The sequence below is a fragment of the Pan troglodytes genome, chromosome 10, assembly GCF_028858775.2.
Source record: "Pan troglodytes isolate AG18354 chromosome 10, NHGRI_mPanTro3-v2.0_pri, whole genome shotgun sequence".
Taxonomy (NCBI): domain Eukaryota; kingdom Metazoa; phylum Chordata; class Mammalia; order Primates; family Hominidae; genus Pan; species Pan troglodytes.
The window spans coordinates 41,499,063-41,526,875 of record NC_072408.2 but is presented as its reverse complement, the minus strand read 5'-3'; the positions used below and the strand labels follow the sequence as shown (position 1 = coordinate 41,526,875).

At 46.7% G+C, this 27,813-nt stretch overlaps 1 protein-coding gene and 1 non-coding gene across 4 annotated transcripts; both read left to right on the top strand.

Annotated features, from left to right (window-relative positions):
• Window positions 1-128: 128 nt before the first annotated feature.
• Window positions 129-26,885, top strand: COPZ1 (COPI coat complex subunit zeta 1). 3 transcript variants are annotated; one of them, XM_016923279.3, is made up of 9 exons: window positions 129-234; window positions 15,591-15,659; window positions 17,250-17,331; window positions 18,270-18,361; window positions 20,501-20,556; window positions 22,807-22,884; window positions 23,038-23,089; window positions 24,660-24,698; window positions 25,515-26,885. In XM_016923279.3, exons 1-9 carry the CDS (start codon window positions 217-219, stop codon window positions 25,560-25,562), a joined length of 534 nt encoding a protein of 177 aa, XP_016778768.1. In that variant the 5' UTR covers window positions 129-216; the 3' UTR covers window positions 25,563-26,885. The 3 variants fall into 3 exon arrangements, with proteins under 3 accessions (XP_016778768.1, XP_016778769.1, XP_054520185.1); XM_016923280.3 differs by lacking the exon at window positions 22,807-22,884 and having other exon boundaries at window positions 141-234; XM_054664210.2 differs by lacking the exon at window positions 15,591-15,659 and having other exon boundaries at window positions 150-234.
• Window positions 12,282-12,379, top strand: MIR148B (microRNA mir-148b). The gene has a single exon (NR_035681.1). It is a non-coding gene; the product is annotated as a microRNA mir-148b (primary transcript).
• Window positions 26,886-27,813: the final 928 nt, after the last annotated feature.

The following is a 27,813-nucleotide window of genomic DNA, read 5'->3' as shown; positions in this document are numbered from 1 at the left end:
TTTTGGCGTTTTATTGAGTATTCAAGCTGACAATCAAACACCTGAGCCTTCTGGTTGGACACTTTGCTTCCGGTAAGCAAGCTAGTACAATAATTGGCCAATAAAGCAAGCCTTACCCAATGATCCTTATCCTAGGCGGGGCCTAATGGGAACGTATGGCCAATCAGCGGCGGCGTTACTTTTGCGGCTCCACGTCGGCACCAGCTGCGGGGCAAGATGGAGGCGCTGATTTTGGTAGGAGCTGGAGGGGCAGCAGAGATGCTGTGGTGTCCACAGGGGCCGGGAGTCAGGGTTCAGCCCGAGTGGGAGACGGGGAAAGAGAGTTCCGGGTAATTCTTGGGGACTGAGGGTTCTGCTGACCCTTGGAATAAGTGTGTGGCCTAGTGTAGGAGCTAAAGCCTTGGTTTAGAGTAGGAAGCCCTGCCGGGGAGAGGGCATAGAGTCGGTGGAAAGTTGAAGGCAGCACATGGACTCCTTAGGATACACAGACCTGTAGGCGTACTGGATTAGGACCCTTCAGGTTGCCCCTTATTTTTAGCATTGTGGATGATACCCTGATTTTAATTTACCAAACCACCAAACTCGCCCCATATTGTAAGAAAAGAATACAGATGTTTTGTCGTTACAGACTCCTCCTGATGGTTTCCCAAGTTTGACTCTCCATTGCCGATTCCCTGCCACATTCCTTCAGGAAACTGTTTTGTCTTCGGTTTCCTGTTAATCCCTATTATATAGGTTTGTCAAATAATCAGTATTCCATCTAAGTTCTGGGATACCTGATAAAGTTAGCATGGATTGTGGAATATTTTTTCTAGACTCCTTATTCTGTTCTCCTTTTCTCTACCCATTTAGACCTTAGGAATTCTTTTTTTTTTTTTTTTTTTTGAGACCGAGCCTTGCTCTGTCACCCAGGCTGGAGTGCGCACGTGGCGTGATCTTGGCTCACTGCAATCTCCGCCTCCCGGGTTCAAGCTATTCTCTTGCCTCAGCCTCCCGCGTAGTTGGGACTATAGGCGCGTGCCACCACGCCCGGCTATTTTTTTTGTATTTTTAGTAGAGACGTGGTTTCACCATGTTGGCCAGGCTGGTTTCGAACTCCTGACCTCAAGTGATCCGCCCGCCTCGGCCTCCCAAAGTGCTAGGATTACAGGCTTGAACCACCGCGCCTGGCCAGAAATAATAATAATAATAATAATAATTATTATTATTTTTTTTTGAGACGGAGTCTCACTCTGTCGCCCAGGCTGGAGTGCAGTGGTGCGATCTCGGCTCACTGCAACCTCCGCCTCCCGGGTTCACGCCATTCTTCTGCCTCAGCCTCCGGAGTAGCTGGGACTACAGGCGCCCGCCACCACTCCCGGCTAATTTTTTGTATTTTTTAGTAGAGACGGAGTTTCACCGTGTTAGCCAGGATGGTCTCGATCTCCTGACCTCGTAATCCACCCGCCTCGGCCTCCCAAAGTGCTGGGATTACAGGCGTGAGCCACTGCGCCGGGCCAGGAATTCTTATTGTATGATCTAGGATGCTAATTTCTCCCTCTCTGGTTACATGAGAATTGTGGTCGCTAAAGGGCTGTATTAGCCCTCTTGTCCATATGATGCTTTATGCTTGTTCTAACAAATAAAATACCTGTTACCCCTTTTTAGAACTGGACCAGAGAATTTCTCTCAAAAGTGCCCTATTTTGCGATTTGGAGGGGTGTGTGTGTGTGTGTGTGTGTGTGTGTGTGTGTGTGTGTAGGTAGGTAGGTAGGTAGTATAGTGTAGGAATTTAACTCCCAGCCTTCTTCCTTAATTGGCTTGAACTCTAGGCCTCTTTCCAAAGAAGCTTGTCTTTTATTTTCCTTCAGATCTCCTATGCATACACATTCAGATCCTCATCAGATAAAAGAATAACAGGTTTTAATTCCTCTCAGTTAAAGACAGTTAATTCCTTATGTCGGTTGGTCAAATATAGGTAAAAAGCTTAAAATCTGAGTAGTTTTAAATATTTTCTGTACCAAGCAGTTAACAAATATTCTTTTCTTTTTTTTTTTTTTTTGAGATAGAGTCTGGCTGTGTTGCCCAGGCTGGGGTGCAGTGGTGCGATCTTGGCTCACTGCAACCTCCGCCTCCCAGAATCAAGCAATTCTCATGCCTCAGCCTCCCGAGTAGCTGGGGTTACAGGCACGCGCCACCACGCCCAGCTAATTTTTGTATTTTTAGTAGAGACAGGGTTTCACCATGTTTGCCAGGCTGGTCTGGTCTTGAACTCCTGACCTCAAGTGATCTGCCTGCCTTGGCCTCCCAAAGTGCTGGGATTACAGGTGTGAGTCACTGCACCCCGGCCAGTTAGCAAGTTTTTTTTTTTTTTTGGAAACAGAGTCTCGCTGTGTCACCCAGGCTGGAGTGCAGTGGTGTGATCTCACCTCACTGCAACCTCTGCCTCCTGGGTTGAAGCAATTTCTCCTGCCTCAGCCTCACGAGTAGCTGGGACTACAGGCACGTGCTGCCACACCTGGCTAACTTTTTTGTATTTTAGTAGAGACGGTTTCACTGTGTTGCCCAGGCTGGTCTTGAACTCTTGAGCTCAGGCAGTCCACCTGCCTCAGCCTCCCAAAGTGCTAAGATTATAGGAGTGAGCCACCGTGCCCGGCAGCAAGTATTCTTAATCAAGAGGTTGAGTGCAGTGGCTCACGCCTGTAATCCCAACACTGTAAGAGGCTGAGGCAGGAGGATCGCTTGAGCCTGGGAGTTTGAGGCTGCAGTGAGCTATGATTGTGCCACTGCACTCCAGCATGGGTGACAAAGCCAGACCCTGTCTCTAAAAAAATAAGAATAAAAAACCTCCCCCTAAACCCAATTAGCAGACTAGGATAGATTCTAGGGAATTGGTTTTTTTGGAAGTTTTTAGATTTACCTATATATGTTTAGAAGGGAGCCTGCTTAAAGGTAAAGGAATGAGGAAGATAATAATTGGGGAGCCCTTTTAACAATGGGCCTGTGTGTAGTGGGTAAGCTGGGGGAGTTATATGTGAAAGTATCTCTGTCGGGCGCAGTGCAGTGGCTCATGCCTGTAATCCCAGCACTTTGGGAGGCTGAGGTGGGCGGATCACTTGAGGTCAGGAGTTCGAAACCAGCCTGGCCAACATGGTGAAACCATGTCTCTACTAAAAATACAAAAAAAAAAAATAGCTGGGCGTGGTGGCACGACCCTATAGTCCCAACTACTCAGGAGGCTGAGGCAGGAGAATCACTTGAGCCAGGGAGGCAGAGGTTGCAGTGAGCCGAGATCACGCCACTGCACTCCAGCCCAGGCGACAGTGTTAGACTCCATCTCAAAAAAAAAAAAAAAAGGCCGGGCACGGTGGCTCACGCCTGTAAATCCAGCACTTTGGGAGGCTGAGGTGGGCGGATCACAAGGTCAGGAGTTGGAGACCAGCCTGACCAACGTGGTGAAACCCGGTCTCTGCTAAAAATACAAAACTTAGCTGGGCGTGGCCACGCCTGTAATCCCAGCTACTCAGGAAGCTGAGGCAAGAGAATCACTTGAACCTGGGAGGCAGAGGTCGCGGTGAGCCGAGATGCGCCACTGCACTCCAGCCTGGGTGACAGAGCAAGACTCTGTCTCAGAAAAGTAAAAGAAAAAGAAAGTCTCTCTGTCACATTTCTCTTCCCTTAGTTCTCTGTCTCTGCTTCTTCAGTGAAGTCTGTTTCAGCCTGCTTCTTCCTTATTCTTTTGCTTTAATCTATGCCTAATAGGCTGCATTCACAGATCCCTGCTAACTTGATCAGGTAACCCTGGACTTTGCTTTTAAAACCACACTGGTTCTTTGTTATGGGAAACCTATGTAATGCGGTTAGGGACAATCTGATCAAAGCATATTCTTCTGTCCTTAACTCTACAAGGTACATACATAGCTGCAGGATGTCGAGAAAAAGGGACAGGTAAGCTACAGGGGGTCAAGAAGAACTGTTGATCAAAGTTTGCATTGATTGTGGAATTTCTAAATAACAGTAAGTTCCCTTCTTTTAGGTACTTTACAGTGGGTCACATGGTCACATTTCTTTCTTGAATTAAGTAATCCAGCTCTAGCTTTCAAGCAGATTTGTCTAATCTCTCTCAGGTCTCCTTAGGCTCTAAGGAAAGAGACCCTTTCATCTCTTTTAGTTCCCAATGCTTAATAATAGTGATCTCAGCCTGCATCTTTGGACTTGGCTTCTTCCCTCTTGCTGTATCTGCTGGTTCTCGCTTTTTGAGTTGTGAATGAAGAGGATCTCTGCAGATCACCATTCTCCATTAATAACCTATGGAATCTTAAAGATAAGGATTTCCCCTTCCTCCTTCCCGCTTTACTTTTTTTCTTTAAAGCTGAATTACTCGGGCCGGGCTCGGTGGCTCACACCTGTAATCCCGAGGTGAGTGGATCACCTGAGGTCAGGAGTTCAAGACCAGCCTGACCAACATGGTGAAACCCGTCTCTGCTAAAAATACAAAAATTAGCTGGGCCTGGTGGCATGCGCTTGTAATCCCCAGCTACACGGGAGACTGAGGCAGGAGAATCGCTTGAACCTGGGAGGCGGAGGTTGCAGTGAGCCGAGGGCCATTGCACTCCAGCCTGGGCAAAAAGTGAAACTCTGTCTCAAAAAACAAACAAAACTGAATTCTGTATCGGTTTAGATCTTTAAATCTTTGTTCATAGGTTTTATTTTTCCTAATCCTCTCTGGATTCACTTTCAGAGTGCTTCTCCAGTGCTTTACAGACTAGACTTCTAATTCTGTACTTTGTCTTACCTTAATATTTTAAAACCATAACCAAATCCTAAATTCTAAGCCTCATTAAAAAATCAGGCCATCCAAAGTGCACAAGGATATGAGTATATATGGAGGAGGAAACTATGCAGAATATGTCAATGACTTTAAAGGTTGATGTTGCGCCTTGGCCTTCGCTTCCTGAATCATCTTAATGGGGCTTTTGTTAAATTCCTTTGGCCCTAACAGTAGAGGTACTTGGCCTAAATGCCCCCCTCCCCCTGCTCTGGGCAAAGGTATCAATTACATTAAGCCCCTAAAGCACTCCCATCTCATTCCTGGCAGTCCCCTGTGCCCCTCTCCCAGCTGCGTCCTTGCTGGTGCCTGGCCCCCTCCATTTCGTTAGGAGAAGCAATCTCCTCATTCCTGCGCTGTGGAGATATATTTCTCAGCTAGGGCGCGAGCAGTGCCAGCACTGCCCCCGGTGAGGTCCCTGGCAGCAATAAAAATTTTTATTGTGATTATGTTGGTGTCGGGGTGTCCATCTGGGTTATTGCACACCTAGTTTAATTGATTGAAGTTTAATTTATTGACACTTCAAATTAAATGATCAGAATAAACTGTGCTGTTACTCTGGCCGGCTTGTTTTAATGGTTGATTGCTGGAAGCAGACCTCGGCTTGAACTAAAACCCCCAAAGAGCAATTGACGCTGCTTCTAACTCTCCCCATGTCTTGCCCTCCAAGAAGACCTTGTTATAGATTTCCGACGTATTTATATATATTTTTTCCCTCTTCTTCACAGTGGTGGGAAAGAGTTGGTCCCTGGCAAGGTATAAATTATATCAAAGATCTAGGGGAGCTGTCACATGGTCAGAAGAGGAGGAGGGGGCCTCCATGTGAGGAAAACCAGACCTTTGAGAAGCCAGGTCTGCCTTGGGAGGCAGAGGATGAGTGCAATTATCCAGGTATTTGACGGAGCCTAGTGGCAGGTTTAGGGTCTTTTTTATCTAGATACTTGCTGCTGTTTCTTACTTTACTCCATTGACATGGCTTGATTAGAGTCTGGATGTTGACAAGAAAACAGGTTGTGGAAAGGGAAACTAGAGGAGCAAATCAGATGGAGCAGGGATAAAGAATCAGTACCTATGTACCCACTTGTGCTGGAATAATTAGGAAGAGGAAAGGCAGAGTGCCCAGGGGACAGCTGATGAAGATGGATTCAGAGAATGAGTCCATGCACTTGTAAGATGCTTGTGCTGGCAAGGGCCCTCTCACATTCTATCCCTCCTGTTTTTGGGCAGAATAGGTTTCCTTACATCAGATTATTAGGGGGATCTCTCCTGGCCTTACATTCCCTAGCCTGTGTCACCTCTTCTGGTGTTTGACCACACCCATCTCTTCAGGAAGTCCTTCCTGTTGTGTAATCTAAGTTATATATGCTGCAGATGAAGCCTGCTTTTTTATTTGGCTTTTTATTTTCACACTCTTTTTTTTTTTTTTTTTTTTTTTTTTTTTTTTTTGAGACAGAGTCTTGCTCTTGTTGCCCAGGCTAGAGTGCAATGGCATGATCTTGGCTCACCGCAACCTCTGCCTTCCAGGTTCAAGCGATTCTCCTTCCTCCGCCTCCCGAGTAGTTGGGATTACAGACCCCCACCACCATGCCTGGCTAATTTTTGTATTTTTAGTAGAGACGGGGTTTCGCCATGTTGGCCAAGCTGGCCTCGAACTCCTGACCTTGTGATCCACCTGCCTTGGCCTCCCAAAGTGCTGGGATTACAGGTGTGAGCCACTGCGCCCGGCCTATTTTCTCACTCTCAATGCAGATATCCCATCCATAGCCAATTGCCCTGGATAGCTCGGTCAACTAAATTTCTGCAACTCCTTTTCTGTTGTGTAGTTTTAGAGGGAGACTAAAACCAGAGGAGAATAGAGCAATTCTGCCTCGGGGTTGATTTGGGGGCATAAATAGGCTGAAAGATAACACAGTCTGTCAATTCAGTCTCTCAGAGACTAGCTTTTTGTTTTCAGGAGCAAAAGCAGGGAGATGTGGGGGGAGTAAAGGGATAAATCATGATACAAATCGTGACCCAGGACTCATCAGGAATGGATCTAGCCCCTTTTGATTTTTTTCCTTTTCTGAGTGATATTTAAGTGAGGGCTCCTGGATTACCAAACTGAGAAGGCAGAATGTTCTAATGGTGCTCTCAGGCCTCAGGTCTGGAGTATAGTCTGATTTCTCCTTATTCAGTTCATCTCTCTTCCCAGCAGTACTGCTTTGTCCCTCATTTCTGTGATTCTTTCACTTCCATGATAGTTGAAGAATTAGGGACTGTGTGACCCCTGGGTAAAAAATCCTCCAGCAAGGCCGGGCGCGGTGGCTCACGCCTGTAATCCAGCACTTTGGGAGGCCGAGGCGGGTGGATCACGAGGTCAGGAGTTTGAGACCAGCCTGACCAACATGGTGAAACCCGTCTCTACCAAAAATACAAAAATTAGCCGGGCATGGTGTCACGCGCCTGTAATCCCAGCTACTCAGGAGGCTGAGGCAGGAGAATGGCGTGAACCCGGGAGGCGGAGGTTGCAGTGAGCCACTGCACTCCAGCTTGGGCGACAGAGTGAGACTCTGTCTCAAAAAAAAAAAATTTTCCAACAGACAGGCTTTCTGAGTTTTGAGAAAGGTCCTGAGACTTTGCATTCCTAAAAAGCTTAGGATTTGGTTGTCTTTGTCCTGCCCATTTCACAGTCATCAAATTCAGCCATTGAAAGCTGGAGGCGGCTGGGCATGGTAGCTCACGCGTGTAATCCCAGCACTTTGGGAGGCTGAGGCAGGCGGATCACCTGAGGTCAGGAGTTCGAGACCAGCCTTACCAACATGGCAAAGCCCTGTCTACTAAAAACACAAAATTAGCCAGGTGTAGTGGTGGGTGCCTGTAATGCCAGCTATTTGAGAGGCTGAGGCAGGAGAATCGCTTGAACCTGGGAGGTGGAGGTTGCAGTGAGCTGAGATTGCGCCATTGCACTCCAGCCTGGGCAACAAGAATGAAACTCAGTCTTAAAAAAAAAAAAGGGAAAAAAAAAAGAAAGCTGGAGGGGGCGTGATTGCTGACCTTTATTCCCCCTGCTGGCTGTTAGTTTTCTCAATCATATTTATTAATTTATGAAGGCCACACACACATTTATTGAATTTATCCAGCATTACTGGGTGCCAGGTAGAGTAGAGGGGGTGGTTTACAAAAGTATCACTCATTTCCCCTCTTTTTCCTGCCCCCTCCACACCATCTTATTATCTCTAGAGAGAATCTCATTTAATTCTAAACTCGGCTCTGTGAACTCTTTGAAATCATAAAAAAATTATTTTTATTTATATATATATTTTTTGAGACAGTCTTGCTCTGTCATCCAGGCTGGAGTGCAGTGGTGCGATGATCTTGGCTCACTGCAATCTCCATCTCCAGGGTTTAAGCAATTCTCATGCCTCAGCCTCCCAAATAGCTGGGATTACAGGCATGCACCACCATGCCCAGCTAATTTTTTTGTATTTTTAGTAGAGACAGGGTTTCGCCATGTTGCCCAGGCTGGCCTCGAACTCCTGAGCTCAAGCTATTTGTCCCCACATTGGCCTCCCAAAGTGCTGGGATTACAGGTGGGAACCAGCACGCCTAGCCATGAAATCATAAAAAAATTTGTGAATGTATTTTGCTGGGAATAAGGTCCATAGATTTAATTGGTTTATCAAAGGGGTCTGCTGTAACTCAAAAAAGGCATTAACCTTAACTGATCTAGGTCAAGCCTCTCATTTCTCTGATGAAGAAGCTGAATCTCAGAGAAAGGGAAAATTTGAGTTAATGGCTGATCCCCATTATAGTACAAGTATTGTAGCCAGGCATGGTGGTGCATGCCTGTAGTCCTAGCTATTTGGAAGGCTGAGGCAGGACTCCTTGAGCCCAGGAGTTCAGGTCCAGCCTGGCCAACACAGCAAGACCCTGTCTCTATTTAAGAGATGGATTGTAGGAGTTTAGAGACATTTTCTCCTATAATATCAAAACTCTTGTTGACTGTGCTTTACATGTTTTGGGTCTGTGTCAGATAGGAAGATTGTAGGTGTCTCTTCCTGCCGTCAGTTCTTCCCAAGTCATGTGTTGAGTTTTTTCTTTATAACCAATATTTGGTCTCATGTCAGCTGGGTAGTGTTATGTGGTACCAGTGGCTCCCACTCTTTCCTGAGCTGTGCTTTTTGAATCTAATCTTGTGTGTATACAGAAATAATTAGCAGGGTGTGGTGGCATGTACCTGTAGTCAGCTACTTGGGAGGCTGAATGGGGAGGATCGCTTAAGCCTGGGAGGTTGAGGCTGCAGTGAGCTGTGATGGCACCACTGCACTCCAGCCTGGGTGACAAGAAATAATAATAATATTAATAAATCTGATATAGGCTGGGCGTGGTGGCTCATGCCTGTAATCCTAGCACTTTGGGAGGTCAAGGTGGGCAGATCACCTGAGGTCAGGAGTTCGAGACCAGCTTGGCCAACATGGCGAAACCCCGTCTCTACAAAAAACACAGAAATAAGCCAGGCTACAAAAAACACAGAAATAAGCCGGGCGTGGTGGGAAGCGCCTGTAATCCCAGCTGCCTGAGAGGCTGAGGCAGGAGAATTGCTGGAACCCGAGAGGCAGAGGCTGCAGTGAGCCAAGATCACGCCACTGCACTTCAGCCTGGGCAACAGAGCAACACTGTCTCAAAAAAAAAAATCTGATATGTAAAAACTGCTCTTCCCTGTCAAAGACTTTAGCTAATTCTTCTTTTCTTTTCATCTGAAGTCCATCGGATTGTGGCTGGCAAATTGGAGCCCTTAACCCCAGAGGAGCTTTTAATTTTAAAAAAGTTGGCACAGGCTGGGCACGGTGGCTCACGCCTGTAATCCCAGCACTTTGGGAGGATGAGGCGGGTGGATCATGAGGTCAGGATATCTAGACCATCCTGGCTAACACGGTGAAACCCCGTCTCTACTAAAAAAAATACAAAAAAATTAGCTGGTCGTAGTGGCGGGTGCCTGTAGTCCCAGCCACTCGGGAGGCTGAGGCAGGAGAATGGCGTGAACCCGGGAGGCAGAGCTTGCAGCGAGCCGAGATCACACCACTGCACTTCAGCCTGGGCGACAGGGTGAGACTCTGTCTCAAAAAAAAAAAAAAATAAATAAAAGTTGGCACAGAGGCCGGGTGCAGTGGCTCACACCTGTAATATTAGCATGTTGGGAGGCCGAGACAGGCAGATTGCCTGAGTTCAGGAGTTCAGGACCAGCCTGGGCAAGATGGTGAAACCCCATCTCTACTAAAATGAAAAAAATCAGCTGGGCATGGTGGCAGTCACCTGTAATCCCAGCTACTGAGGAGGCTGAGGCACGAGAATTGCTGGAACCCAGGAGGCGGAGGTTGCAGTGAGCCAAGATTGTGCCACTGCACCCCAGCCTGGACAACAAAGTGAAACAAAGTGAAACTCTGTCAAAAAAAAAAAAAAAAGTGTTGGCACAGAGTCAGGAAGTATACCTACTTAGCCATTTGGAGCTGGGAGTGGTATCTAGGAATTTCTCCTTCTAGTTTTTACCTTCTTAGTTTTACTTTATAAACAGGATTGAGACAAGAGAATCTTGTTACAGTTTTTAATTCACCAAGACCCATTGCCACATCAGGGTAATGCCACATCAGGCCCTTTTGGTATGGCCTTAGGGAATTTTTTTTTTTTTTTTTTTTTTTGATCTGAAGTCTTGCTCTGTCGCCCAGGCTGGAGTGCAGTGGTGCGATCTCAGCTCACCGCAACCTCTGCCTCCCATGTATAAGCGATTCTCCTGCCTCAGCCTCCTGAGTAGCTGGGATTACAGGCGTCTGCTACCATGCCTGGCTAAGTTTTGTAATTTTGGTAGAGACAGGGTTTCACCATGTTGGCCAGGCTGGAAGGATTTATTTTTAAGTAGACAATGAAGAACTTTTTAGTGATCTCAGTCAGCTTCTTTTTTTTTTTTGAGGCGGTCTCACTCTTTTGTGTAGGCTGGAGTGCAGTAGCGCAATTGTAGCTCACTACAGCCTTGAACTCCCAAGCTCAAGCGATCCTCCTGCCTCAGCTTCCTGAGTAGCTGAGACTACAGGTGCATGCCACCATGCCTGGCTAATTTTTTTTTTTTTTAAGTTCTTGCAGAGACAGGGTCTCACTGTGTTGCCCAGGTTGGTCTTGAACTCCTGGCTCTAGTGATCTCCTGCCTCAGCTTCCAAAAGTGCTAGGATTACAGGCATGAGCCACTGCGCCTGGCCTCCATATTCTTATTTGTGCTCTTTCAGCTCTGTAGATGGCATCCTGTAATTCCCTCCATAGAGGCTTCTTGGTTTTTTCCCCAAAATGAATCAAATAATTCATTATAGTTCCCAAGTATCCTCTCTACCTTCCCCAAACATATTCTCCCAGTCTTCTGGTGGCTTACTAAGATCTTACCCCAAAGAGTTCTCTTACTATATACATTGTGAACAGACTTAATTCACTTATTTTTCAGGGCCCATCTCTACTAGTTTGTCCTACAAGACACACAAATAGAGAGCTTTTGCCGGGTGCGGTGGCTCACGCCTGTAATCCCAGCACTTTGGGAGGCCGAGGCGGGCAGATCACGAGGTCAGGAGATTGAGACCATCCTGGCTACAGTGAAACCCCATCTCTACTAAAAATACAAAAAATTAGCCGGGCATGGTGGCAGGTGCGTGTAGTCCCAGCTACTCGGGAGGCTGAAGCAGGAGAGCTTGAACCAGGAGGCGGAGCTTGCAGTGAGCTGAGATCGTGCCACTGCACTCCAGCCTGGGCGACAGAGCGAGACTCCGTCTCAAAAAAAAAAAAAGCTTTTATCCAGAGCTGCCTTTGAAAAATATTTTTGCTTATGACTGTAATCCTGTGGAAGCTGCAGGTCACCGAGAAGGCCCACAGGGGGCAGCACTAGGAATGACTCTTTCCCTCTAGTCCTCTATGCGCTAGGGGAGAGAGTTCTTGGAGATGTTGATGCTTTTCACCAGGCTTTAGAAGCCCCTGATTGAGGCTGGGCACGGTGGCTCACGCCTGTAATCCCAGCACTTTGGGAGGCCGAGGCAGGCAGATCATGAGGTCAGGAGTTCGAGACTCAGCCTGGCCAATTTGGTGAAACCCCCGTCTCTACTAAAAATACAAAAATTAGCTGGGCATGGGGGTGTGTGCCTGTAGTCCCAGCTACCCGGGAGGCTGAGGCACGAGAATCACTTGAATCCGGGAGGTGGAGGTTGTAGTGAGCCGAGTTTGCTCCACTGCACTCCAGCCTGGGTGACAGAGAGAGACTCTGTCGCAAAAAAAAAAAAAAAAAAAAAAAAAAAAAAAAAGAAGCCCCTGAGATCAAAGATTAATTTGCAGCAGCCTAGTTGCTTGTTCTGTGGTGTTTCACCTGTCTTGAGGACAGCATTCTTGTTTTCTTGATAATAAAAACATAAATACATGAAAATCTAAGTCACCCAACCTCCCACAAAACAATCTGCGTATACATCATTTCCAAGCACGATTAGCATTTGAGGTGAAGTTCTGTTATACACTCAGGCTGTGGCTCTCTGAAAGTCAGTGCATCACAGAACTTTGTCTCGAAAGCTTTCTAGCAGCTACCCATTTTGGGAGTGGGAGGGAAGAATAGACCTTTTAAATTCTTTCAATGTGGCCCTAAGCTGATAAGGTCTTTCTCAACAGTCAGCATTTAATGTGTTACAAGGTCAAGCCTAGTCCATTGTCCTGGAAGCCCATTTCTCAGTAGCTGGGAGTTATTTATAAACTTGCCCTTTGCAAAAACTTAAAATGAAATTACATTATCAGTAATGACTTCTGGGGCCTTTAAACTGGCTAGTTTTATGGCATAGCCCTCCCCACTCCTGAGCGGTAAAAGCCCCAGGCTGAAGTGGAACCAGCTGCAGTCAGGAGGTGGCAGGAGAAGTAAAGAAGCTGCTGGCTCCAGCTGTAGCAGAATGGAGAATTGAAGCGGCATTTAAGCGCCTGCCTAAATGCTCAGCTTTATGTAGTATGCTTCCTCCTTTGGAAGTTTGAAATGACCAGCCTTTTCTATAATGCCTTCTTTCCCTTTTGAGAGCTCCAGTAAGCTCTATGTCAAATCTAGTCTTTATCCTTGTCCTCCTTAGCCTGTCTTTTATTCTTCCCAGGAAGATCCAATGTTTCTATTTTTGGGGTTTCTTTGATAATGTCTTCTAGGAAGCCAGTGAAAAGAACCAAGAGCAGAACCCAGGGATATGTTCTCTCTTTGCCGGTGTGGCTGTTGTAGGCACTCACACCCTGTTGGCCACAAAGGACATTGTCTGACTCTCCCAGTTGGCTGGGGGCCATTAGGGCTTTTCTTTTCTTTGGGTTCTAGGGATGCCAAACTCTATGGCTGCAAGAACCAGTTTCCTATGCCAGGTTAATGCCCAGCTTAAACTAATGGGCAGCTCTCTAAAGTTGCTGTGAATGTGGATAGAGGAACAGAGCCAAAGATTTCCAGGAAAAGGTTGTGGGAAAAAATGATTTCGTCTAAATTTTGTTCCTTTTGGACTTCTTTTCTTCCATTAAGAAAACTCATTCCCATTGTTGTCTCCCTTTTGGAATTGAGGACCCAAGTTGTTATAGAACTGAGCCTGCTTTACGGGAAGATCTTTCTGTGAGGAATTAGGAGTTAGGAGAGCTGCTTCTACTTGTGACCTTTTAAGACTAGACTCTAGAGGACTTCCCTCCACTAGGCAACAAAGTTCTTTAGTTTGAGAGAGGAGTTACTCATGCCTTGTTTATTCCAGAGTGTTATATATACAGGATGGACATCTCTAAGGAGTGTTTATCAGAGGAGGGATAAAGTTGGTAGTAATATCACCCAAAGTGGCCACATCAGAAAATCCACTTATATGTGGAGGTCTAATTATAAGTAGTCCCTTAGATGCATACTGCGTCAAGGTATTTTAACTTTATTCTCAAACTTCCTTTATTCTCTGAATTATTCACCAAATATTGAGAGTTTAGTATGTGTCAGGCATTGTTCTGGACAAATGGGACAAACCAGCGAACAAAACAAAAATTGCAGTCCTCAAGAATTCAAGTAGGGAAAGCTTATGTTCCTCATCACCTTGTTGTCAAAAGACTGGGTTCCTTTTACTTCCATTCTGAACTGCCCTCCTCTGCCCCCGCAAACAGGGTTGATTCTTTGCATGGAACCATAAACCTCCTGAAGCCTCATGAGGCAATTTATGTTTGTAGAGGCTGCAGTTTCTGGGTTCTTGGCAATGATTTTTTCCTCCTCACTCTTGGATATCTGTCAAACACATACTTTTGTGTTTGGCTCCTGTGAGGACTGTGGGTTTCTTAAATAAGGCCAGGAAAGAGGTAGCAAAGCAACAGCCTTGTCTCAGCACAAGGGATATCAATGGTAAGTAATGTTGATTAGAAAGTCAAGGAATGTAGGTCGGGCGCAGTGGCTCACACTTGCACTTTGGGAGGCCTAGGTGGGAGGATTGTTTGAGCCTAGGAGTTCAAGACCAGCCTGAACAATACAGTGACACCTTTTCTCTTAAAAAAAAAAAAAGAAAGTCAAGGAATGTGAGGCTACAAATACCTTTCATGCACACATCACTATCTCTCCACACTTTTGGTTTTTTCTTTTCAATCAGTTAGAGATGGGGTTTCACTCTGTCACCCAGCCTGGAGTGCAGTGGCGCAGTCATAGCTCAGCGTGGTCTTAAACTCCTGGGCTCAAGAGATCCTATCACCTCAGCCTCCTGAGTAGCTAGGACTATAGATGCACGCCACCACACCTGGCTAATTTTTTTTATTTTTGTAGAGATGGGGGGGGGTCTCCCTGTGTTTCCCAGGCTGGTCTTGAACTGGCCTTAAGCAATCCTCCTGCCTCAGCCTCCTGCGATTTTTCTTCTCCTAGTTAGCTGGCTCCCTTGAAGTTGCAGTGGTAGAGGAGAGCAACAGACCACCACAGGTTTTGCAAGTGATATACTTACAGTTGAAGAAGAACCATTAAGACTGAGGCCGTGATTCCTTATTTGATTCTTGGTAGTGGAAAAAAAATTACCCTCTTGCTCACTCACTCTAGGCCCCAGAGTGTTTCTCAGATAGATCATCTTCTCACTGCTTCTTAACTCCCCCAAAATTCAGGTTGGCTTTTGTCCTTGGAAGTTAAGTGGTAGTGGTTAAGGTATAGTGGAAGAATTGGAGAACATAGGAGAGTTTTTGAAGATGGCTGTTTTACTAGGCTGCATTGAGAACTGGTGTGCCTGTGCGCGCGCGTGTGTGTGTGTGTGTAAACGCTCTTTTCCCTCTGCTTAGTGTGTGGGTGGTTTAGGGAAGGCTTGCTTTATGCTTCTGCATTGCTACTGCATTCGGACTGCAGAAACTTCCAAGTATACTAGGACATTCAACCCTATTTTCAAATGGCTTTGTTCAGTGCCTTTTAATTAATCTGGTCACATTCTATAGCCACCTGTACATGGGAGAGCAGGAAGGGTGAGGGTAATTTGGAAAATAACTGTACCATAATATTTGGAAATAACAGCATGACCTCTCTTGATTAAGCCCCCTGTGAGTCAGAGAAACTGTTTCTCTGATGGTACTTTGGAATCCTTTGTTTAAATGCTTTCTCCGTCAATTCAGTTTACTTACCCTGGGTTTTTCTCAATGGGAAATATCAAAATCTGACCAAGTTGAGGTAAGGGACTTACAGAGGTACCTCTGTATCCCCTTGCAGCCCCAGTGGGACTAGGGGAAGGTATCTGGTTTACCAGTGGTGGTGGGAGGCTTCAGGACTGAAGGTATGTTCGTATCTCTTCAGGAACCTTCCCTGTATACTGTCAAAGCCATCCTGATTCTGGACAATGATGGAGATCGACTTTTTGCCAAGGTGAGATTCCCTTTCGAATTAGTTTAGGAACAGCACAAAGGTTTATTCTGAGATTTGAATCTTGGGACTGATACCTTATTAACTCATGTTCCTCAGTAGTATAATTTTGAGAATACTTCCATCTTTTTTTTTTGAGATGGAGTTTCGCTCTTATCGCCCAGGCTGGAGTGCAATGGCGTGACCTTGGCTCACTGCAGCCTCAGCCTCCCAAGTAGCTGGGATTACAGGCATGCGCTACCACCCCCGGCTAATTTTTTGTATCTTTAGTAGAGACAGGGTTTCAGCAGGTTGGCCAGACTGGTCTCAAACTCCTGACCTCATGATTCGCCTACCTTGGCCTCCCAAAGTGTTGGGATTACAGGTGTGAGCCACCACACCCGGCCTGAATTCTTCCATCTTATCTTGCCTACTCCAGATAAAACCTGTTTTCTTTTGTCCCTTAGTTGTACTGCTGCCCTGCTTGCTGTCCTCAGACTTTGACCTCCTTTGTTGTCAGCATCAGATCAGGGAAAAGCTTTGAAACCTTGGTTCCTAACAAAGCAATATGTAGATGCTAAGAGGCAGTCCGCCCATGTCCATTATTCCTGTCCCCTTCCCTTATACCATGTCACCCTGCCTGGGTTTTTCCAGAGAATTGTCTTGCAGTTCCAAGGTTCCATTCCTAGGTTTATAGTCACCATCAAGCTTGTTACCTCCTGACTTTCCCAGAGTGATGTTTCCAACTTTAGATCTGTTGGAAGAAAGAAGAAAGGACACCCTCTCTCCCTCCATATTCTCCCCCTCCTGTAGAAATTTCTTCTGTCCCTGGTGTATTAACTCCGGGCGAGCGTAGCATAAATCAATCAGCAGGTAGAGATTAGTTTAGAATTCACCAGCTGTTCCTCCCTGTAATTGGATGTAACTATGCAGGACACCTTTTGAAACAGTTATCCAGTTACTAAATGCCAGACCTGTCATGGGTCTTCAGCTGACTGCGACGGATTAGCCCCTAAAGAGCTAGCGATTTAGCAGCCTGCATCTCCGCCCCCTTTGCCAGGGAGAGCCTGGGAATGGGCTCAGTGGTATGCTGGATGCTTCTTTCAGCTTGCAGAAAAGAAAGCTAAGATAGATCATAGGGCAGGGTTTGCCTTTCTTTGGAGGAGGTTTTTGTAGCCTTTCCCCATTCCTCAGCTTCATACAGTGAGTGAGGGTCTATGGAAGTGTTCTGTGCTTCTAGTGTTTTTTGTGTTCTCTGGCACTGCTTCCTGACATGGGGTAGCTCCTAGGAAACACTTGATGAGAATGGTTTTAGGAGAGGTCTAGATTGCAGACAGCTGCAGAGCCTCACTGTAGGGCTGGTAGGCTTCTGCCTTCAGACAGTCTTGGAAATGTGAGGTGGGGTTGCTTATGGCAGGGTCTTTTATTTATTTTTCTTGGATTACTCACTGCCCATTCTCTGCCTCTACAATCCTTCCTTTTCCATGTCAGTATTTCTCCCTTGCCCCATGCCTTGAAGGAGAGAAATCCAAGATCCCAGGGCAAAACATAGTCACTAATCATTCTGGCTTCCAGCTCTAGTGACCCAACCCTGTCTCCTTTCCCTCTGACCAGTACTATGACGACACCTACCCCAGTGTCAAGGAGCAAAAGGCCTTTGAGAAGAACATTTTCAACAAGACCCATCGGACTGACAGTAGGTCATTTTCCTTTCACTACTACCCGTGCTGGGGGGAACCATGGTGGAAAGGGGGTGGTAACAGGGCTGTGGAGAAAGGATGAAATGACTCTGCCTTTTTCTTTTTTTTTCCTTCCTTCCCTTGTATAATAAACTCTTCAGAATGTAATGGGGAGGTGAGTGTACCTCACGCGGGAATACCATGCTGGAAGGTTGGCTGTTAGCTACCTGTCTAGTCCCTGGATTTATGAGCCTCACTTGACAAATTTAATTGCAGCTCTGCCTATTGTACCGCATCCATTAGGGCAGGTAAATGGAAGTCTGTAAAGGTGACCGCTCTGCATTTTCACCTCTGAAGGATTGACTAGTATCCTGTCTCATATACAAGTAGGGAAATAGGTATAGTGGGCAGGAACGGAGGATGGTGGTTACAGAAGATACATTTAGACTCCCCCAAGTTCATACTTCTCTTCTCCTGCCACCACCCAAAAAGTGCAGATCATCTTCTGGCTTTGGAAGTCATTACAGGTGGCCTCACCTTAGCCCAAAACAGCTGGATACTAGGAATTCATGGTAACGCCTTTTTTTTTTTTTTTTTTTTTTTTTGAGACAGAGTCTCTCTCTGTCACCCAGGCTGGAGTACAGTGGCGAGATCTCGGCTCACTGCAACCTCCACCTCCCAGGTTCAAGTGGTTCTCCCATCTCAGCCTCCCGAGTAGCAGGGATTACAGGTGCACACCACCACGCCCGGCTAATTTTTGTATTTTTAGTAGAGATGGGGTTTCACCGTGTTGGCCAGGCTGGTCTTGAACTCCTGACCTTAGGTGATCCGCCAGGCTCGGCTTCCCAAGGTGCTGGGATTACAGGCATGAGCCACTGCACCTGGCTGGTAACTCCTTCTTTCCTACTTCCTTATCTCAAGCCACCCACTCTTTTTACTTTTTTTCCCCCACCAGGTGAAATTGCCCTCTTGGAAGGCCTGACAGTGGTATACAAAAGCAGTATAGATCTCTATTTCTATGTGATTGGCAGCTCCTATGAAAATGAGGTGAGAATCCCCACCCCTCTTTGCTATTTCTGATCCTACTTTCTAAACCATAGGCAGTACATAGCCACTGGTTTGGGGCCCTAATAGAGCCGTGTTCCTCTGGCTTCTGACCAAGCTAATGAAGTTGTCAGAGATCCCACCAGCCTCACAAACATGGCCCGGCAAATGAATCGCCTAGAAAGGAAGTTTTCCTAGATTAATCTTTTGTATCCATTAGGAAACATCATATATATTTTAATACCTTTCCCTGAGTAGTGTTTTTTAAGATGGATTTCTGAGATATGGTCAAGACTGCAGGGGGATACTTGCTTCTTCTATGAAGGGTCCATACCTGACTGAGTTTGAGCCAATTAGCTAACAACCTGGGTCATGTTGAAACCATACATTCTGAATGGATCACTGGAGAAGACCTTGGGTATAGTCCTAACCTGCTTCCTATATGCAGGAAAAGCTGTTTGCCTCAGATAGCAACTTCTAGGAGAATAGATAAATAAAAATAAGCCCCCAGATAATTTGAGGCAAAAGTGAAAGTTTGAGAAAGTCAACTCTTACTGAGCTCTTATTATTGGTATAAGTGCTTTGTAAAGTATATTGTTATTTAAACCTCATAGCACTTCTATGAGTTGTAGGCATTGGTGCCTTTGTTTTACAAATGAGGAAACCAAACCATGAAGAACTATATGAAATTACTTGTATGTGACCATTGAGAAAAGTACAAAAGTGGCAGTTATCTGATGTGGTTCAACCTAATAACTTTCTCAGGGTCACACATGTAGAAAATGGCTCAGCTTGGATTCCAACCCATATCTGTCTGACTTAAAGTCCATGCTTTTTAAAAAATTTTGAGACATAGGCCGAACGTGGTGGCTCACACCTGTAATCCCAGCACTTTGGGAGGCCAAGGTGGGCGGATCACTTGAGGTCAGGAGTTCGCGACCAGGCTGGCCAACATGGCGAAATCCCATCTCTACTAAAAATACAGGCCAGGCATGGTGGCTCACACCTGTAATCCCAGCACTTTGGGAGGCCGAGGCAGGCGGATCACGAAGTCAGGAGATTGAGACCATCCTGGCTAACACAGTGAAACCCCATGTCTACTAAAAATGCAAAAAATTAGCTGGGCATGGTGCGGGCACCTGTAGTCCCAGCTACTCGGGAGGCTGAGGCAGGAGAATGGCGTGAACCTGGGAGGCGGAGGTTGCAGTGAGCCGAGATCATACCACTGCATTCCAGCCTGGGCGAGACTCCGTCTCAAACAAACAAACAACAACAACAACAAAAATTAGCTGGGCGTGGTGGTGGGCGCCTGTAATCCCAGCTACTTGGGAGGCTGAGGCAAGAGAATTGCTTGAACCTGGGAGGTGGAGGTTGCAGTGAGCTGAGATTGCGCCATTGCACTCCAGCCTGGGTGACAGAGCGAGACTCTCAAAAAAAAAAAAAAAAAAAATTTGAGACAGGGTCTTGTTCTGTCTCCCAGGCTGGACTGCAGTGGTGCGATCTTGGCTCACTGCAACCTCTGGCTCCCGGGCTCAAGTGATTCTACCACCTTAGCCTCCCAAGTAGCTGGGACTGCAGGTGCCCACCACCCTGCCTGGCTAATTTTTTTTTGTATTTTTTGTAGACAGGGTTTTGCCATGTTGCCCAGGCTGGTCTCAACTCCTGAGCTCAAGCAATCGGCCTGCTGCAGCCTCCGAAAGTGCTGGGATAGAGTCAGAGTCTAGACAGGGTCTAGACGTTACAGGTGTGAGCCACTGTGCCCAGCCAATTAAAGTCCATGCTTTTTACACTAACTCTGCAGCCTTCCTCTGACCTCAGCTATTGCTTGGTTAGTAATTTCTCTACCTAAGACATCAGGTAACACATATACAGTTGGTGAAGACATTGTAGAGGACTGTGACAGGGAAGTTCTGTTTAAACTTTTGGCTAAAAGATGTTGAATTGTGGGATCATGTAGCAGAATTTATTTCTGTGAGAAATCACAGGTCCTTTTCCTGTTGTGCTCTCACTTCCACCTTATGTTTTTGGTCCTTTGTGAAAGCCTGTGTCTTTTGATGTTTAATGAATTAGGAGGTTTTGTTTTTAGGTAGCAACTTTCAGGGCCTTGAACCTTATCCTTCTGCCTCCTCTGTTTCCCAACAGCTGATGCTTATGGCTGTTCTGAACTGTCTCTTCGACTCATTGAGCCAGATGCTGAGGTGAGCAGGACATTCTTTTTTTTTTCCCTCAAGTTATGATGGAAAGAGCAGGGCATTGTTGATTTCTTTTTGGGAGATAAAGTAACCATTCTTCAGGCCCAGGGATTGTAGGGGATTGGCAAAGGCTCCAGGGAGTTGATTTAGTTTTAGAAGTTGGGTTTTGCCGGGCTCAGTGGCTCACGTTCATAATCCCAGTACTTTGGGAGGCCAAGGCGAGCGGATCACAAGGTCAGGAGATTGAGACCATCCTGGTTAACATGCGGAAACCCTGTCTCCACTAAAAATACAAAAAATTAGCCGGGCATGGTAGCGGGCGCCTGTAGTCCCAGCTGCTTGGGAGGCTGAGGCAGGAGAATGGCATGAACCTAGGAGGCGGAGCTTGCAGTGAGCCGAGATCGCGCCACTGCACTCCAGCCTTGGCGACAGAGTGAGACTCTGTCTCAAAAAAAAAAAAAAAAGTTGGGTTTATTAATTCACAGTAATTCATGCTACTGGGGAGGACTGGATGGAGAGTATGTCCCTCCCATAGAATAATTCTCTTACTAAGTAAGGGGACTGGGAGGGAGCCGAATCTTTACCTCTGTGTTTACTCTTGTAATCCCCTGTGGTCCTGTCAGATCTGAGCATCCTCAAGGTGCTTTCCTGGGCTTCATTCTTGACATTAGAAGTAGGGAAAGGCCAAGCATAAGGAAGTGTCCCAGATGAAATGTCATTCAGTACTTCAGGAATGGAAGCAACACTCCCAATTTTTTTTTTCTTTTTTTTTTTTTTTTTGAGATGGAGTCTCACTCTGTCACCCAGGCTGGAGTGCAGTGGCGTGATCTCGGCTCACTGCAACCTCTGCCTCCCAGGTTCAAGCGATTCTCCTGCCTCAGCCTCCCGAGTAGAGTAGCTGCGATTATGGGCACGTGCCACCACGCCTGGCTAGTTTTTGTATTTTTAGTAGAGACAGGGTTTTACCATGTTGGCCAGGCTGGTCTTGAACTCCTGACCTCAAATGATCCACCTACCTTGGCCTCCCAAAGTGCTGGGATTATAGGCATGAGCCACTTAGCCCAGTGTTTTTTTGACTTCTAGTCCTTGTTTTTTCCCTTCTGTAGAACAGGAAGCACCCAGGCAGGAGGACTGCATGAGTCGAGTTCAAGACAAGCCTGGGCAACACAGTGAGACCCTGTCTCTGCAAAAAATAAAAAAATTAGCCAGGTGTGGTGGTGCATACCTGTAGTCTCAGCTACTCGGGAGGCTGAGGTAGGAAGATTGCTTGAGCCCAGGAGGTTGAGGCTGCAGTGAGCTGTGATCATGCTGCTGCACTCCAGCCTAGGTGACATAGCAAGACCCTGTCTCAAAAAACAAAACAAAACAAAAAACAGGAAGCTTCTGCCATTTACCCTCTCCTCCCTTTCCACCTCCCCACTAGCCCTCTGTTCTCTGTTACCCATGTAGATGGGTAATAGAAGAGATATAAGTTACTTTTCCTGAAAACATCCAGGGCTCTGAACTTCATTCCCCCAGCAGCTCCCAAGTGAACCCAGTACAGACAGCCATCCAGACCAGAACAGCAGGCACTCTCAGCCCTGCAAAATCAGCAGGGTGAATGGCTCAGATTTCCTCAGGAAGGGGATGATTTATTTCTTATCCAGGTGAATGAATAGTAATTCATTCGGGTAATCTAGTGAAAGACTCAAACTGACGGATGTGACAGGCCACATGCACCAACCACCGGATCTGAGGCTGGTGTATGCAGACCCTGCCCCCTCTTTGGGCTTCTTTTCAGGGCCTGAGCAGAGCTGGTAAGGGATAGGGAGAAGAGGGAACAGAGAATGTCTCAGGAGGTTTGTCAGAGCTTGAGTACAAATAAGGTTTGCATTCAACCCCTCTCACCTCCGGCCACCTCCAGACTGAGTCTTAGCTCTGTTTATATTGTTTTTTTCCACCCACTGATGTCAGTGTTTATGAGCAATGTTATGAGCAGCATCATGGCAGGTAGGAAAGAAATAATAGCGTGGATAATCAACCCCTGAATAGTCAGAAATTGACTGTGTTATTTGAATCTCTTTCCATTCATTCCTTATTCAGCAAATGAGTAGAAAGGGGTTTTGAGTGAACTAGCTAAAAAGTTCTTCACCTTATTTACTTCTTTGTGTGGTTGGTGGAGATGTTTATTGGTCTAGTTTAGGTTCCTCAATTGAGACAAGGTCCTAGGATTTCTTTCACATACAAGTTGGTTTTTCTCTTCTCTTGGGGACTCAGGAAAAATGTAGAAAAGCGAGCACTGCTGGAGAACATGGAGGGGCTGTTCTTGGCTGTGGATGAAATTGTAGATGGAGGGTAAGTTCTCTGACCTGCCTTGATCTTGGGTGAGGTGGCGGGATAACTGCCCCTGTCCTGTCAAGCAGGCTCAGTGGCCAGAGGTCCTGTTCCCCGACAGTGAGTTGGGCCTTCGGGACAGAGTGAACAATGATCTCTTCTTTGTTTTTGCAGGGTGATCCTAGAGAGTGATCCCCAGCAGGTGGTACACCGGGTGGCATTAAGGGTAAGCAAGAATGTGTTTCTCTGCATCCCCGCATCTATTCACAAACACCCTCCAGAGCCAGACCTGCTGGATGTGTCCAGTAGTTGGGGCTCATAGGATACATACAACCTTCTCTTTTTCTTTCAAATACATTCAGCCTTTCTCTTCCCTTCTCTTCTTATTGTCCCAAAGAAAGAAGCAGAAATAACTTATTTCTACCCCTAATATGGTGCCTAACATCTCATACAGTCTTTGCACAAAGTGGACATTTAATACATACTTATTTAATAAATGATAAAATAAACTTTAATATTTATGGTTTTGAAATTATAAAGGAACTTGAAGTTGGCTTATTCCCTTCTTGGAGATGGATCCAGTCATCTGAGGCAGAGGAGTGTCTGTTTTGTCTTTTAAAGTGTTACATAGGACTGAGCGTGGTGGCTCACACCTGTAATCCCAGCACTTTAGGAAGCCGAGGCTGGCGGATCACAAGGTCAGGAGTTCGAGACCAGCCTGACCAACATGGTGAAACCCTGTCTCTACTAAAGACACAAAAATTAGCTGGGCATGGTGGTGCGTGCCTGTGATCCCAGCTACTCAGGAGGCTAAGGCAGGAGAATTGCTTGAGCCCGGGAGGTGGAGGTTGCAGTGAGCCGAGATTGCACCACTGCACTCCAGCCTGGGCGACAGAGTGAGACTCTGTCTCAAAAAAAAAGAAAATAAATAAAATAATAATAATAAAGTGTTACATAACTGAGGATGGTACCTCTCCATTAGGAAGTACTTATTTGCCAGAACCTCAGTCCTCTTTGGTGCTGGTGATATCAGAAAGGGGCCTCTGAGTTAACCATAGAAGGCCCCAGGTCAGCTGAGGAGATAATGGTGGATGCAGAGGGAGCCCACCAGCAAATTATATGGGTGCAAAGATGTCTGAGCAAAGCAAATCTCCCCATTCACAGAATGTCCTGGCTCTGACCTCCACAGAGTGAAGGCTGACAGTGCTTGGTAATGGGAAATCTCTCTTAACTGCTGTGGGCTCCATTTGCATCGTTTAATCTTCTCCTCTAACATATGTCTCTATGTGGCAAGAGAGAGGGTCCCCCCCATCAACTCCCCGCTTTGTCTTCTTAGGCTGCTGTTGCAGCAGTTTATTTCTTCAAATTAACATGCTGTCGTTACCCATCAGGCTTTGCGGGATCCATTAAACCACTCCTGGCTCCCCCTCATCCTTTCCCTAGTGATACTGATATTCAGAAAAGGCCTTTTCTGACTAGGGAATCAGGCCCTCCACCCCCACGTTAAGGGAGTTGAGGATCAGATAACCTGCTGGTTACTCTGAATGGAGTTAAATCTTTTAAGAAGTCCTCCTGCCTTAAAATGGAAGCTGGATGAAATGACCCTTTTTTGTTCATAGTCCCTCTGGCCAAGTAAAATTGTAGCTGTACTAGTCCCTAGAAGGGACTGAGAAGTTCAGTGCATCTGCCCTTTGTTTCAGTTTAAAGGATCACTTTTTTCTTCTCTAATACCAGACTCCAATCAGGTCTTACTCCAGCTTTCTCCCACACTAAATGCTTGTATCTCTGTGCCATAGGGTGAAGATGTCCCCCTTACGGAGCAGACCGTGTCTCAGGTATGACTCTCCCTTCTTCCTTTCCAGATGGACTGGGTCACTAAAGAGGCTAGAACAGCGTTCCACCCATACCTCTCAAATCTGAGTGAAACTAGAGACTCAAGACACATCTTCCTTGGCTCCCTCTTATTCCAGAGAACTGGGACTCATACAGCCAGCCACTCCCTACCCCTACTTCCAACTCCTTTCTCAGTTACCTGTGAGCAGTGGCTGTCAGCCTTGCTCTGTACCCTTCAAACCCTCCCTGCCTGCCTGATGCCTCATTCAGTGATTTATTCCCCAGCAGAGGCTTGCCTTAAGCAGATGGTCTGTGTGCATTTGTGCACACACACTCTCTTTCTCTTATTATTCAATTGAGGGCTAAGCTGGAAATGCATATTCTAGAATATGCAGGTTTTGCAGATCCATCTTGCTACCTTGACTGCAGATAGATTGTCTACCTGATGTAGGGGGAAGGGAGGGGTTCCGTTTTCTACCCACTTGGAATTCTCACCAAGAAGTCCATCTGGATTTGTTACCCGCCCCCTGCCCGCCGCCCCTTTTGACATATGTCCAGTAACTCCCTTTTTTTTTTCTTTTATACCAGGTATACCTCTTCTCTCTTCATCCCCTCAGTGGGTTTGAATTTTTTTGGAATTTTCCAAACAATCTGCTAGGGCCTTAGAGAGCTTCTTCCCATCTCTTTACCCTTGGGGATTTTCTATTCTCCATTCTTCTAAGGACAGGGAAGACAAGTGAGGGGAAGGAGATCCCCAGCCCTCATCCTTACCCTGCCCTGTCAGCAAGCTTTCCTCAATGCTGCTCTTATCTCTGCAGGTGCTGCAGTCAGCCAAAGAACAGATCAAGTGGTCACTCCTTCGGTGAAGACCTCACTGTTCCTGGCTCTTCATCCTCTTCAAAAAATTTGCATGTCTGCTGTGAATTTTCATCTAGTTCCCCAATCGATGCTCTCAGGGTCATCTCGGGGATCACAGGGATCCTTAAATCTCCATTTTGTTTGTGGTTGCCCCCTCAACCTCCCCTACACCCTTCCTATTCTTTTTCATTCTTCTTGCAGTTCTGGGAGTAAAGCTCCCAGCATATTTAGATAATAGGGCAGGGGAAGCACCCTCTTTCTTTCTAGACTGGATTATGCTCACATGCTCCCTTGCCCTGACATTTTTGTAAATTCTGTGCCCTTTGCTGTAGCTACACTTCAGATTAAAGTAGGAGAAAGAATGTGCTGAGTGTTTTCCTCCCTTTGCCTCTACCTGGCCCTCATCCCAACAGCCCAGCAAGGGGAGAGAGAAAGAGAATTCTTTTCTATAGAACGAGTGGGGGCGGGGATGGGTAGGGATTTATCCAATCTAAGCCCTAACCCCACTTAGTGACCTCAGTGTTTTCTTCCATTCCTTCTTACTGCCCTGTCTTCTGCCTTGGAAGAGGCTTTGGGAATAGCTCATAGGGAAGGGACAACATGGAAGAAACAGCGATTTAAATTGTATTGAACAGGGCATATAAAATGCATTCTGTACCCTGATCTGGCATATAGCTTCAAAACTGCCGTGGTGAGTGTCCATCTCTTAGTTAGCTACCTTAACTGTCCACCCTTACTACCTGTGGGATCGTTGCCTGGTTTGTCTTCTCTGTGTCCTGGAGCAAAGCCAGTTCCTAAAACTAAAACTCCATTCTAGTCTTGGGAAGAAAAGTTTCTACTCAGAACTGGGGAAGGAGTGGAACTTATGACTTGGGCCTCTAGGCTGTCTCTGTCCCCTCAGCTCCCCGACATGCATTTACTCTCTGCCGTGGGTCTGCAGTCGCTGCAACCTACCCTCTCTCTGCCTCAGCCTTACACCCAAGCAGTAGGTCTGTGCTCTCCCTGTCTCTAGGTCGCTGAGAGAGGTGCTTTTCTTCATAAAACCTTTGGGGTTTGGATTTCCCCAGGAAGATGGAGAATGGAATACTCACTCTTGGGTCTAATCTTTCCCCTTGACCCAGAACTTCCTCCCCACAAAAATGCCTTTAAAAACCTTCCTGAGACTTAAGCATTCTGCCCCACTTACTAACTGCCAGTTCTCCAGCACTGAGGTGGGGCAGATAACTGGGCATATTTAAGGGGGCATCTTTGTGTAAAAGATGCATGGAGTCAGGAGATAGCCACCTTCATAAACTGCTCTGTGCAAAGAGGAATAAAACATTTTTTCCAAACTGCCTTTGTGTGATGTTTCTGTTTCTCTTCCTCTCTTTTTGGCAGCTACTCCTGTTCCTCCAGCCCCCCGTCATTCCCCATCTTATAATATTTCTTCCCTCCTACCTCAGAGACTCCTAGCAGTGCCCCCCCATCCCTAATTTACGGGGCTGTTTGCCTCCTTGGCATCTCTCCGTCCCCTCGCCTGGAAATTGGCGCCAGGGGTGGGGTGGGGATGGTGTTTTCTCAGTGGGAGTCCCAGGGAACTGAGTTCTTCCCCCATCACCCCCAAAGCCAGCTGCCTGCTCCCGCCTCAGCCATTAGTAACCCAGAGACGCGCACCTGCGTGGGGGCTCTCCTCCAGCCCTTGCTCCCTTCCTGCACCTCCCACTCCTGCTCTGAAACGGCGCTGAGCGGGTTATTTATCGGAGCCAGCGCTGCTCCAGAAGGTCAGGACGGTGGTGTAAATAACCTCTTCTCGCCATTTCCCCGTCCCTCCAGAGCCTGCTCCCCTCCCCCTCCTCCACCTTTATTCGCACAAATGAATGTGGCTGGGCTGGCGCAGCGCCTGGCCCTGCATCTTAATGGGGCGGTGAGCTCACAAGATGGATTTAGCTGGGGGTTTTATGGTTGCCGCGGCGACAGAATGCTTTGGTTTTCTTTCCCCCTTCCTCTGCAGGATTTTTAAGGAGGGGGGAGTGTGGGGAGCCTCTTCTCCACTGCAGTTTGAAGGGTCTCCTCAGTCACCTCTGCCGCTCATAAAATGGACCTGCAATTCCAGGATTAAGCAAGGGAGACCAAATTAGTATCTCAGATGGGAAAGGATGGGGGAAGGAAGGTAGCAGGAATGGGGAGAGTCTCTCCAGCATCAGAACATGAAACCCAGAGTTTTCCAGTCTTGCCTGCTCTTCTGTGAAAACCTGACAATTAAGCTCAACAACTATGGGG

Bases quoted from the DNA above. Each gene is read 5' to 3' on its own strand.
- COPZ1 (XM_016923279.3), top strand. The intron at 18,362-20,500 runs GTGAGAATCCCC...GTTTCCCAACAG, and splicing joins GCAGCTCCTATGAAAATGAG to CTGATGCTTATGGCTGTTCT. The intron at 20,557-22,806 runs GTGAGCAGGACA...TTGGGGACTCAG, and splicing joins TCATTGAGCCAGATGCTGAG to GAAAAATGTAGAAAAGCGAG.